This window comes from Corella eumyota, chromosome 5 (genome assembly GCF_963082875.1).
Source record: "Corella eumyota chromosome 5, kaCorEumy4.1, whole genome shotgun sequence".
Taxonomy (NCBI): Eukaryota; Metazoa; Chordata; class Ascidiacea; order Phlebobranchia; family Corellidae; genus Corella; species Corella eumyota.
In genome coordinates this window covers 5025585-5038826 of record NC_137494.1, presented here as the reverse complement: position 1 = coordinate 5038826, position 13242 = coordinate 5025585, and the positions used below count along the sequence as shown (strand labels likewise).

Here is a 13242-nt window from a genome sequence, read left to right as displayed (position 1 = left end):
AAAAGGAACTTAAAACAAACACAATAAAAAACAAACAAAAAAAGAATGTGGGAAGGTAAAATGGTGCTAAATAGGAAAACATCTTGTCTAACTATCTTTTTGTTTAGATATTTATTTACAATACTTATACATTAGTAAATAACTTATAATGCATCAATATATTTTTGATAGTTAAACGTACTAGCTAATATGCTAATAAGATAGGCTAAAAAAATAAAATTTTTTGAGAAGATCAGGTAATAATGGCACAATAAATCATTATAAAAATGCACATATAAATCAACAAAACATACAAAGATATAAAACACAATGCTAAACAACTTAAAGTAACAATACAATATTATTTATACACACACAAGTAACTTAAAGTCTTGAAGATATGTTTGGTATTTCAGATTTACTAGTTCGATTTTTAGGGGTAACTTGAGGTGTACCAATAGGGGTAGAGTTTGTAGTCTTGTCTGTAATCAAATGAAGGCATTACTTAGTAAAATTCAATATGTTAAAATAGTGCAATCTTTAAAAATTGATACATCTAAAGAAGACTTACTTGAGGTATTGAAACCAGATACTGATTTTGACATATCCACACTAAACGCTCTTTCTCTGGTCTCCTTGTAAAGTCCGCTTATCAGCCGACGGACAGGTAGAAGTCTCTTCCATAATACATCTGGCAAGTTGGTGTATAAAAACGGGTTGGCTGCACTATTAATTGGAAGCAATATAATAGCTGCAGCAGCGTAGGCTTCGCCCGATAAACGAACGCCTGTTTATAAGAAATAAATATCAATGATAAGAATTTACCAAGTATTAAATTAAGATATGTATGTTTCTAAAAAAAATAGTGTGTAACAACTTTGTTTATTAGGTTTTATGCCATTTGCGATCGGGGACAAACTAAAATAGTTTGCAACATAGAAATAATATAATATTTAACAGTTGAATGAGTATGCGGCAAATTCAAAACATGTGGTTTTTGTTTTGGTCGGAGTAATAAAGTTATTTTGGCTTTATTTTTACAATAAAAAAGCATGTTTCGTGACTATCATGTTAAAAACTTGATATTAAAGGTATTAGGTTTAGATAGTTTTTAAATTCACCTGCAACTGAAATAAATGCCATCACGCAGATTGGAATCCAACAGCAAAAATTGGTGACAACAATTCTTGTAACTTTTCTCTGGAATGTTGTGCTTGTGCCATCTCGACCAGCTTGTTTCGCCCTCATTGTACTTATTCTGGAAAAATCGTAAGTTTTTTTTTACTTTAAATTGCTAAATAACTTGTGCTGTTGGTACGCCGTATAATTGTTTATCTAACTAAAATTCAGCTCATTAACATATCATAAATAAGTTTCAGTTAAAACTGGTTTTAAAACTTACCTATATATTGCAATGTACGCCACAAGCATGTAAACAAATGCAAAAAAGTTAAGTACAATAATAAACAGCGAATAGCCAAAAGACTGATCCTTGCTTGGGTCAGGAAAAAGCCGGGGTAAACACACCCCGTCGGCAGCATAATAGCCAAAGTAAATTTCTGGCTCGTAGTCAGGGTTAAGTCGGGAAACCGAGCTCAATAACGTTTCCCATTCATAAAGACTATAAAAAAATATTGTATATTACTGGGTATATTTTGGGGGGTTTTGTTCGTTTAATAGTTAGATAAAAATGGGGTTTTTCTTACCCTGTTGTATTTGCACTGAACGGCATATCGCTTTGGTTTTGAAACGTCCAAAGCTTTCTAACAAACTCCTCAACTTCGGACTTAGATGAAATAGTCAAATATGGATTATTTCTATACCTAAATACAACAATTAGTTTGTTATTTCTTTAAATCAATATTACCATAGCAGAAAAAAGGAAATTTTAATTTATGGATTAGTGTTTGGTAGAATGGTCATTTCTGACTATATATTTCTACAGTATATTTGTAGATTTTATTTAAAATATCAGCGCATTTAACAGTGTTTATTTGGAATGCAGTATTGCTATATACAAACTTACCAAATTCCGGACAGAAAATAGAACATTGATGCTTCGATGGTCGGTATTATAGCAATAGCGAGAGCAATAATCCATCCCAGTATTGTCATATATACGAACATGCGATGTGTTCTGTCATTTGTAATTGGCCTAAAATACGAAATCAGTAATTTATTTTTGACCGTTAAGCGCTGAAAATGTTTGTCAATTATAAATCAGTACTTAAATTTGGTTAACGTATTCACCTTGATATTATAACAAGTCGTTGTGTTGTCATGATAGTCAAAATAAACACAGACGCTTCAGCTCCAAGTATCACCAAACATCCGAGCCAAACACAGTGCGAACTACCACGCCATTGAATGTCAGCAGTACAATACCTATTTTGGTAGACCACATTTGTTATTGCAACAGCAAGGAGGTACGCCTAAAAATAAATAAACAAATGTCACGTGATTCCGAAAAATTAGAAATTTTTTGGGTTTTGTTGGAAATATAAATGCTTGCCATTTAATGCTAACCGCATGGACATATATTGAATAAATTGTCTTTTGTCGTTTTTAATGTATTGCAAAAACGAAACGGAAGAAATCGTTTCAATAATTATAAATCCATAAAATAGCGTTTAATTTATTATTTACTCCTATAAAAAGGTCAGCTATAGCAAGATTGATGATAAGCAAACGATTTCCCAAGCCTAGCTGACTAATTGAATTCCACTTTTTGTGTAAATAAACAACATTTTCTCCAACCACGTAGATATTTCCCAATAAGGCAAGAATGGCTAAAATATACAAATTTTGTTGTAACTAGAATCCGTATGTAATTTTGATGTCGTATAAATGATAGATATAATTTAGTTTACCCATTATCCAAATGGAGGCTTGTAAAAAGTAAGAGTTTATGAGAAATTTGTCGGAAGAAAATTCAGTTACAGCACAGTTTTGGCACTCATCTTGACCATTTTCACAATCTTGTATCCCATTACAAACCTTAATTAAAAATAAAGTTGATATTTTAATATATTATTTAACTAAATGACTATAAATAATTTGTTTTTTTGAACTTAAACCCATTAGGAGACTTGTTTTTTTGGTTAAAGGGAAGGGGTGTTAAATGTTACTATCATTGTTTTGCTGATATCTGAACTGTGTTATTTAAAATTAGCAAGCATTTTCATAGGAAAAATTGTAAACAAATGATGACTCATTCTTTTGCCCCCAATTTTAGATGAATAATTTTTTATAAAACCAGACAACCGTGTCACTAACATAGTGACTAACACGTAATAGGTAAAAAATATTTTTTGTTGTTAGATGATATATCTTGTGAAACTATCCCGTAATTAGTAAGGATCAGTAATATTAAATGATTTAACAAAAAGCGTTTCAAAACACTTGTTTTTAATAAAAAAAGGCCCTTTAAATTTTTACCTTGTTACGTGGTATGTATGGTACGTTGCCCCCGTCGCAGTAAAAGTGAGTAGCTAACGAACAATTAAGTTCGTCGCTCCCATCAAAGCAATCAGTAATTGCATCACAATAAGATGTATTCGGGATGTGGGTCGGTAAACTCCCTTTACCGAGATCAGCACAATAAAATCTAAAAAAATAATTTTGTTACACATTTTGAACAACAGTTTTTTATATTTTTTTTTAATAAATAAAAGTAAATTGAACTTTACCTGTTAGGACAATGTAACTCATCTTCTGACAAATATGGAGTTATATCATTACAGGTTGGATAGCCATCACATATTTCTTTCCCAATTAACGCTGATTGGGTAAAAGGACAACTAAAGTACATAGAAAATCATATTAATTCTTGTATTATATATAATGTTATTTGTGTAAAAAATTTCCTTTTATAGACTATATAGTACATATGTAACGTTGCAGAAACTTTGCCAATTGGCTTATTAAACGCATTATATTTACAGTTATATAAGGGTTAAATAATTTCTTACATAAATCCCATATCTCCTCGAACAAAGTTACAATAAGCTGGTAAATCTGGTCCACACATGGTAGCATTACATTCGTCATCTAAATCTTCGCATTCTGAAATTTTGTCGCAGGCTATTGCATATGTTGGGTTTGCAAAATCTAATGGAAGTAAGTTGATGTCACATATCTTGTAATATTTGGGCTATTCGAATAATAATTATTTTATTCTATATATTTCCACAAAAAAAGTCGTGTGTTAGTTATAAAGTTGGTTTGTTGGTACAATTTTTTTGTCGACTTTTGTATATCTGTTTTACAGCTATATGTAAATTATGTCAGTGCTTTATTTCAACTTACTAACCTGTATCAAATGTGAGGTCTTTTTTACAGAAATAAAGAACATCACAATCTTCTTCATCTGAACCATCATAGCAATCCACTATACCTTTAATTTAGTTTAATATTATCATAAACACGCTGCAAATGTACAAGCGATTGAAATATGTTATTGAAAGGTCAAGTATATTTAAATTGAGAGTCTTTGTGTTTATTTATTTTTAACTTTGTGCTAAGTTATGAGATGCTTTAGAAAACCCTTGTACATTTATTCAATAATTTTTGATTATGCGAAGTTTACTCATACACTTTGAATTTAAAACATTTAGAAACATTTAAATACCATCACATCGCCTGAACTGATCAATAAACGAGATCCCGTCATTGCAGAAAAACAACTGCGTTGAATTCCACCCACAAAACTCCCGTTCTTCATCCTCGTGATTCGGACAATCAAAAGTTTGATCACAAACCTGGGCTCGTGATATACAAGTGACGTTGTCGGTTTTGTTGCTAGGAAGACTGCACATGACTTCGCCTACTTCGCAGTTAGCACAATTTTCGCCAACTTTAAAGAAATAATCGTTTAAAAAATAATTAGAAACTTTTAATAAAAAAAAAAGTGAATTGACTTTATGCTTTGGTAAAGAAATATTAGAAGTTAAATTTGTATAAAAATTATTTTTTTAACACTTTTAAAAAGGGAAATTTAGGCATAATCAATAAAAAACAAATCACATTCGATGTTTGCAATTAATAATCAGCTAAAACCTAATATAATTAATATAAGTAAGGGGGGTTGTTTACCTTTACAGACTTGCTTGCAAAGTTCAGGCGGTTTTACCCTGCTATTTTTGGCACACAAACATTCATCAGATAAATCGTCGCAATCGAAAATTCCGTTGCAAGTTTTGACACCAGAAATAACCAAACTTCTGTCCAAACATCGAAAACAGCGCTGATTACGATAAAAATCTAAAAAATAAAAAGAAAGAAAATTAACAAAAAAGTGAAAATTTTTGTATGCAGATATCAGTAGTTTTTGCAAGTTCAGTTAAGTTTTGTCCCATGTAAAGCATTGTTATTTAAAATAATGATTTACGGCACGTACCCACGCAGGAAGTGTCATCATTTTTATAATTAATGTATTTAATTCCGAAAGGTTTATATTTGATATAATTTTTGCACATTTTTGTGGCTACAACAACATGTAACTAACAAGATAGCACTTGTTAATTTTGGACTAGAATCGTACAAACTTTACCCATTTTTATAAAGTTCTGCATGCTATTTTGTTTAAGTGTCAAATATTAAAGCAATCTTTTAAATAGCAAAGTATTAAACAAAAATATGTTTTTAATTAAAATAATAAGATTTGATTGTGTATTTTGTTTATATAAATAAGCAGCTATATGGTAAAACAATTTTTGGGGGCTTTTTGGAGGGGGTAAAAGTGGGGGTCCTAATTTTACCTTGGGTACGATTGTTTGTTAAGGTTTGGTTGCTAAATGTTTCGGTTTCGTTGTTGCAAAAACATTCGTCCGTTCCATCATCACAATCATCTGTTCCATCACAAACATATTTGTAAGGTAACTGGCAAAAATTTGTCAACAAAGTTTTCGTGACTCCGCACTGAAAACCGTCTGCTCCGGGACTGAGAAAATATTTAAAAAATATGTGAATGATAAAACAAAGTTACTTAGATTTTCAAAATAAATGTTAAATGTAATACTTTATATTCAATTATTTATTCTATTAAAAGTGTAACAAATATTTTTTCCTGTATTTCGTTTTATTTGTTATATAACAAAATGATTAATCACACATTTACGCACAGCGTTAATCGTTTAATCAAGTTGTGTATTACATTTAAATTAAATATAAACGGTATTTTTATGCTGGTCATTGCATTTGAATTTGCAATAATGTAACATTTTCACCAGTTGAAATAGCTATGGTTATTATAACATTTTTGGTAAATGTTATATTGCAAAGGTGACAAAATAATCACAGTCCACAACATGTTATTACAAATTTAATCTGCGGCTTTTATTTCGGTTGCAATTATTTGCTAAATTATTAATATGTTGCACTGACAAAGTCTTTTTTTAAACTAGTTGTAAACGTTGATCACATTGATAATTTTTAAATTTTTTGTTTTGGGCGGGTTAGTAGAACATGTTTTTCTGCCAATAGTAAACGCCGGGCTCAGGGACTTTTTAGTAAGGCATTAGGGGATCAAACCCAACATATTTGGATCCGCAACTAGGTGATCACACTATTAAATATACATACTACCACAGTATTTTTTGATTTTTTTGCTTTGGGCAAGCTAGTGGGGCATGTTTTTCGTCCTCCAGCAAACGCCGCGCTCAGGAGCTTATAGTGCGACATTATTAGGGGCCCAAACCTGAAACGTTTCGATCCCTAACTTGATGTTTTTACCAGTATACCACACTACTGAATTTACGACAATATTTTTCGAACCTGTATTTTAGTTCGTCGGCATTTCCAGGACAATCTACTCGTCCATCACAAAACTGGACTCGTAATCGAAAAAAATCATTGTCCTCATTACATTCAAATGTATGTTCACAATTACTTTCGTCCTTTCCTAAAAAAATATTATTGAAATTTTTAATAGATTTAAATAGGTAGAAAAATATTTTAAATATTTTTTGTTTAATGGTGGTTCACAATTTAAAACAGCTTTGCGTTTGAACACGTGGTGTTTTCTATTTTATTAATTTGAATATTGAAAACAAATCATAATTTGTAGCGGGGTTGAATCTAGAAAGATTTATTTTTGTTTATTCAAATGGCTCATACCAATTTTAATTTTACAATTAAATTAAAATGTTTTAGCAAGTTTTGCGTACTTTGCATAACTCTTTTTTTTGACATTTTCGTACAGTTCATATAGTCCTTATAAAGATTTAGATTTAATAACAATAAGCCTACAAAAATTGTTCGACCGAAAACTAATTTCAGATTTTTTTTCTCGTTACTTTAAGTCGGACAAAACTTAGGTATAGGAAATCAACAGAGCGTTCCATTTTCTTACCAAAAAAGCAGTCTAACTCGTGGTCGCAAATATAATCGTAGCCTATGTAGCATGCTCTTCTTACACCATTTCGCATTAATCTGCAGATACTCCCATTCGAAAATGCATGTATAGTTTGGTTATATAAGACCTCATCGTTTCCATTTCTAAAGTTAAATGGGTATATTATATCAAGTTATATCGTTTATGCAATGACATGACATTTTTTAAGGGTCCATTAAGTTTGGTGTTAATAAATTTAACCTTTGTTATGTACATAGATCAAAGAAACTTTAAAACTATTAAATTCTTATATTACTAATGCGTAATCAATTCGTGGTTTATATTTATGCTTTAAAGCAATTTAAAAATCTTTGATCTTTTTGCGATATGCATTTATTACAACACAAATTTAAAAAAGAGTAATCACGACCCATTGCTAGATTGACATGAAATAATCTACATTGGCTAGACACTTGTCAGGATCAAAAATTTAAACACAAAATAGAAAGCAAAGATATTTACGGGCAATCCACAATCCCGTCACAGAATTGACCTCTATAAATACACTTCAGTCCTTCCCCACAACTCATCATACCAGATGGACATGGGTTTTCGGCATTGCCTGCAAAATTTAAATATTATATATTAAATATATAATTATGCCAGGTATACCAGTCATTGCATTGGGTTACGGGGCAAAAGGTTTGTGTTCGACCTGGATCAATGTCACACGCTGTTGTAATATAGCTAAAAACACGTCACAACATCACATTTATTTAAATATAACTAAAAAAGGGAATTATATCCAAATAACTTTAATGCCATAGAAGTTCTCATATTAAAAATAATATTTAGAGTTTGTTATAATGACTTTTAATGGGTTTGTATATTTAAAAAATCAAATATTTATTCAAAAATATCAAAATCGAATGCTTTACCTGATTTAATTGTCCAGTGGGAAAATGTGAATATCACAAGAACAGTTATCAATATATTCCAACGGGATATGTTGTTGAATGTCATTAATTAATTTGGGATATTTTAAAGTTATTAATGATCAACAACCTGCTAATGAAAGCGCTAAATAAAAATTTGCAAAATGTGTTAACTTTGCTAACGATTTGTTTTTTTTTGCCTTGCTACTGTGCTATAAAAAATATATTATAAACCCTAGGTTAATATAAATCTAAACTACAGTTAGTACATTTACAATATTTTGATTGGCATTTCAAAAGACGAATATAAATCTAAAAATGGTAACACTTGCGTAATAGTTTTCACGGATTTACAAAGTCTTCTTTGAAACTTTTAGTAACCATGTGCCAAGGAAAACTTGAAGCTTTTTGCGCAATCCTAACCTTTCTGAATAAAACCTCAAATGATATTTCTTTTCTAAGAATTGGCATGTTGCAAACAATGTTTACAACTTTAACAATGTTAATTTTCCTTGGAATCTTGCCTTTGTTGTTCCAATTTTAAGTAAAACAATTTTATCAAGTTCAGTGTAATGTTAGGTTTTAGTCTTAATCTGTGAACATCGTCAAAGTGTTTATACACCGAAGGCTATAATTGTTTATTCCGGCAACTAAAGAACTTTCCAAATTTAACAAATTGTTATCGTTTCTAACCAATCAGGAAATGAAAACAATTTATTTCAAATTTTGACAGAACTTTGTAATGGATCCAATTTTTGTGCGAACTCATAATAGATAATTGCCTACGCCCAATACTACAACTATATACGTATATAGGTTGGTTATAAATGAGATTTGCTTGTCTGTTTCTATCTAAAAATAAAAACAAAATGTTTTGTGTTACGTAACTGTTGACAATTCTATATGTGTATATCCTTTTCTAAAGCCACAGTCAGACCATGGCATTAACTGGCCGAACTCAACAACATAAATCAGCCACCCGTAATGACAGATCTCGTATAGGTTGAGAAGGAAGCTATTTCTCCCTTTGCCGTTTCTGATTCGTCATTGTTTTTTACGCACGATTTTTTAACCACTACGTCTGCGTTTTTTGTGTAAAAACGCGCAAATAAAAATTTTAAAAATTAGGTCGAGGTGATTATAGATATTAACATTTTATTGCCACAAAACGAATCTTTTGCTTCCTCTTTAAAAATCAACAAAAAAAGCTATAACTTACTGGTGGCCAAAAACTTTTCAAATTTACAAATGAAAATTAATTTCCCAAGCCTAAAGCGATAATAACAAATATATATTTTAAAGTTTTTTTTATAGTTCTCCAAATTTTGACGAAGCAGGACCAATTAAATTTGTAAATAAATCTCTGAAACGGTGAATCAAATGTGTAAAGATAGATTTAGAATCTACATCAAAATGTTTCGGGTCCCTTCCATTAAGACCATCGATTTTAATGAGATCATCTTTATCCAGTTTGATCTTAAAACTAAAAAAATATGATTACAAATCAAAATAAATTTTAAACTTCTACATTTTTTATTCATTAACCTAAGTAAAAAAGATTTTACACTTGGCACAAAAATAAATTAATTATAATTTTTTCAAAAAATTTTCGTAATTATACAATTAATATTATTTATTGGATACCTTTCTAGATTTTGTTGCATGTGTGTAATGTTAGTTGAACCGACAACTAGAGTGACATTTTTGCTTAGCACCCAACCTAAGATGACGTTACTGGGAGTTAGATTGTTTTTGTTCGCAATTTCCTTTATTAACTTGTTGTTCAAAATAGGATTGGTTTTCATACCGTCGTCAATATACGCGGCTCCTTTATAAAGAAATAGATTTTAAGTCAAAATTTAGTTTGTAATATCATTTATTCATTTAAACATTTGAATAAAAATGTGTAATAGCACTTTTGCTTTTTTGAGATGACAATGTAATATGTATCTTTACGGTCATTTTTGTATTGGGAAGTTGCAAAGCTGTCATTCAAAGTTGTACCAGTTAAAAAGATCAATTTATTGAAGCAGCATTTAATTTACCATATATAACAAATTCATTTAAATGTGTACATGCGTTGTGACATGCTTCTTTTAACAATGTCAATACAAAATATGCTGCAAAAAAGCTAAGACTTTGACATAATTGGCACAAGAAAGGTAAAGCAAGTGTCAACCCTGTCAAACCTTAGTATAATTAGTATTTAAGCGAACTCTAATGAATACTTCAATTATACGCACGCTTTCACAATGAATGACGTTTAAACTATAGTAAATAATATCCTTTTATATACAAACCGAGAGTGCTATGTGCTTGAACTGCTATCCTGTTCATTCTAGACAGGTGTAGAAGGCTTGTCTCTTCGTAATATGGATCGAACCAATTTTGCACCACCGATGGTTTGATTTTGCTTTCCATCCAAACTTTTTCAATTTCTTCAACGTAGAAATTACTTACGCCTAAATCTCTCACTTTGCCCTCTCTGACAAGTTGTTCCATATTTTTCCAGGCTTCCACGAATGTTACTGAATGAAAAGATAGAATGTTTGTATCTCCAAATTTCGTAAATCTTATCCAAGTTTCTAATCTTACAAAAAGTTTATAAACTTGTAGATTTTTAGGGAAAAGGATTTTACTATAAGTAAAAAGGGAATCATTTTAAATCAGTTACCTTAGAAAATAGAAAACTTTTAATGTCTACTACCTGTTTGTTTGCAACTTGGATCTGAAGGTTCGCATTCAGGATAATGAATCATCAGAAGATCAATGTAACTTGTTCGAAGGGCGTTTAACGAGTTATCTACAGCATTTCTACACTTCACTAAATCAAAGTCACTGCAAATATTAATAATTGTTTTTTTTTAATTAAAAGTCTAGTTTAAATAGATAGACAGACTACTAAGATGAGTGTTTTAAACAAGGCTTATCAGCTGAAGCTTACTTTGGTAATATTTTCGTTGTTATGAAAAACTCTGAACGAGGTATTCCACTGTCCGCAATGGCTCTTCCAACAGCTTCTTCTGAAGTCTCTTTAGTATATGTTTTATGTTCTTTTGCAGCGTCAAATAATCTTGGAAAAGTAACGGAGTTAAATGTCGCATTCTTTCGGCGTGAAAGTATTTTGCTACCTACCTGTATCCAATGTCAATAGCTTCCTTTGTTAGTTGATATGTTTTTTCCTTAAGTCTGAGCGTTCCAAAGCCAATTACAGGCACTAAAATAAATTGTTTAAACTATTTTTTAAAGCAAACTGTAAGCTTGTTTTATAGTAAATTATACACGTCGTGTGCTTTTATATACTTACTTAGATGCCCCGATTTTAATGCAACTTTTGATACATTTACATCTGCTGTGCACGACGATGCAAATAAAAACAAAACAATCAAATCTAATAATACTGACATATCTTGTTTAACTTGCTTTTACTCTTAAGCCCTACGGTGTGTTATCTGTTGCTATTATTAATAGCAAGGAACCAGGATATATTAATATTATTAAAATAGTTGCCTAATAGACCCACTTCCTTTACGGCGTATGGAAAAATACTTCACACAGGGTAAATAAATACATTTTTTAAATGTTGTGTTGTTCGTATTACAACTACAGCTTGACTCTTTTTTTACCCAATCTGCTTTTAAAAGTTAATTTATTCGTTTAATTTTAATTGTTTAGGTGTTACTCAAAAGTAATACATTTGAGGATAAAACAATAAAACAAAAAAATATGTAACTTTTATTTAAAACCGCTAGACGATGCTTTCAAATTTGCTGGCTCATTCATGCCGTTCTTTACGTTGTAGTTATTGTTTGATAAATATACATCTTAGGGTGTAATGCTACACAAATTATATAAAACAAATATCTGTATATTAAACTACCAAGACTAAACATAAAGTGGTTTAAGTAGGCTGGTAGTTATAATAAACAAAAGTTAACATATAAAAGACAAAACGTTTTATTAAAGTTTGTTAAACTAATTGAGTTAAAATTATTTAGTTGAATTATTTATCGCATATGTGTAGGTATATTAAGTTTGTGAAAAGGTGAAATGAGTAGTTTGGTTTGTTCTCAAAGAATATTACCCTTGCTTAAATCTCAATCAAAAATAGCATCCTGCATAAATGTTTCAAGTTTTCATAGCAAGTCATGGTTTAAAACCCAATTAAACACGTCAACCCCACACTACGTGTTGCCCAATAAAACACAAAATTTAACGAACACATTCTTGCCAAAATGTAATTTTTCATCAAAAAAAAGTAAAATTACAAAAACTAATGAAGATTCAGAAGATGTTGTTACTTTAAAATCATCAGAAAAACTTTATCGTGCGATGGACATTTTGGTGCTCGGCCACGAATTAGAAGTTTTAGAAAGCTACTTAGAATATTGTTCAATAGCAGCTAAGGAATTGGATATAACTGTAAATGGAGTCCTTGACATTAAATTTATTAATGACAGGATGACATTGCTGAGATCTGTTCACATTTATAAAAAGCATCGGACACAATACGAAGCAAGGACTTATCGTCGGGTATTGCAGCTTAAATATTTAACACAATCCACTATGAACATATACCTGGAATATATACAGCGCAATATTCCTTATGGTGTTGCAATGCATGTTCACAAATGGGAAATTGAGAAATTACCGAAGCATATTCAAGAAGCGATGAAAAAAAATGTTTCAAAGATCACGGATAAGGAATGGGAGGTGCAGTTTCAGTACATGAAAAAAATGAAACAAGAAAGAAACACTAATGCTTTAGATTATGAAGAGTATAAAACGACTCAGCAATATTTACTTGGCACAACTATGTAGAAATATTTTGGAATTATTTTATATGGTCAACATAAACATGAAAAAAAATCATAAATTGGCTGATTGCTGGTTTGCCTAATTAAGTCTTTTATAAATGTAATTTACAGTAATTAGTAATCCTGATTTAATATAATTACTGATTTCTACATAACATATTCTTTTGTTGTTTCTAGA

The 13242-nt window shown here is 30.5% G+C and overlaps 3 protein-coding genes across 3 annotated transcripts; 1 reads left to right on the top strand and 2 right to left on the bottom strand.

The window, feature by feature from the left end:
• Positions 1–16: 16 nt before the first annotated feature.
• Positions 17–9092, bottom strand: LOC145752263 (uncharacterized). Its single transcript, XM_082568518.1, has 20 exons — positions 8251–9092; positions 7835–7934; positions 7331–7476; positions 6754–6880; positions 5739–5920; positions 5074–5241; positions 4610–4834; positions 4292–4375; positions 3951–4089; positions 3669–3779; positions 3418–3586; positions 2850–2976; positions 2626–2768; positions 2230–2411; positions 2006–2134; positions 1686–1802; positions 1382–1600; positions 1101–1237; positions 551–766; positions 17–461 (listed from the first exon to the last, which is right to left on the bottom strand). Exons 1-20 carry the CDS (start codon positions 8333–8335, stop codon positions 364–366), a joined length of 2904 nt encoding a protein of 967 aa, XP_082424644.1. The 5' UTR covers positions 8336–9092; the 3' UTR covers positions 17–363.
• A 357-nt stretch (positions 9093–9449) lies between these two features.
• Positions 9450–11684, bottom strand: LOC145752267 (9,11-endoperoxide prostaglandin H2 reductase-like). Its single transcript, XM_082568522.1, has 7 exons — positions 11555–11684; positions 11383–11464; positions 11192–11320; positions 10955–11085; positions 10548–10775; positions 9892–10075; positions 9450–9730 (listed from the first exon to the last, which is right to left on the bottom strand). Exons 1-7 carry the CDS (start codon positions 11652–11654, stop codon positions 9556–9558), a joined length of 1029 nt encoding a protein of 342 aa, XP_082424648.1. The 5' UTR covers positions 11655–11684; the 3' UTR covers positions 9450–9555.
• Positions 11685–12146: 462 nt separating this feature from the next.
• LOC145752268 (small ribosomal subunit protein uS10m-like) lies at positions 12147–13242 on the top strand. Its single transcript, XM_082568523.1, has one exon. It carries the CDS (start codon positions 12298–12300, stop codon positions 13066–13068), a length of 771 nt encoding a protein of 256 aa, XP_082424649.1. The 5' UTR covers positions 12147–12297; the 3' UTR covers positions 13069–13242.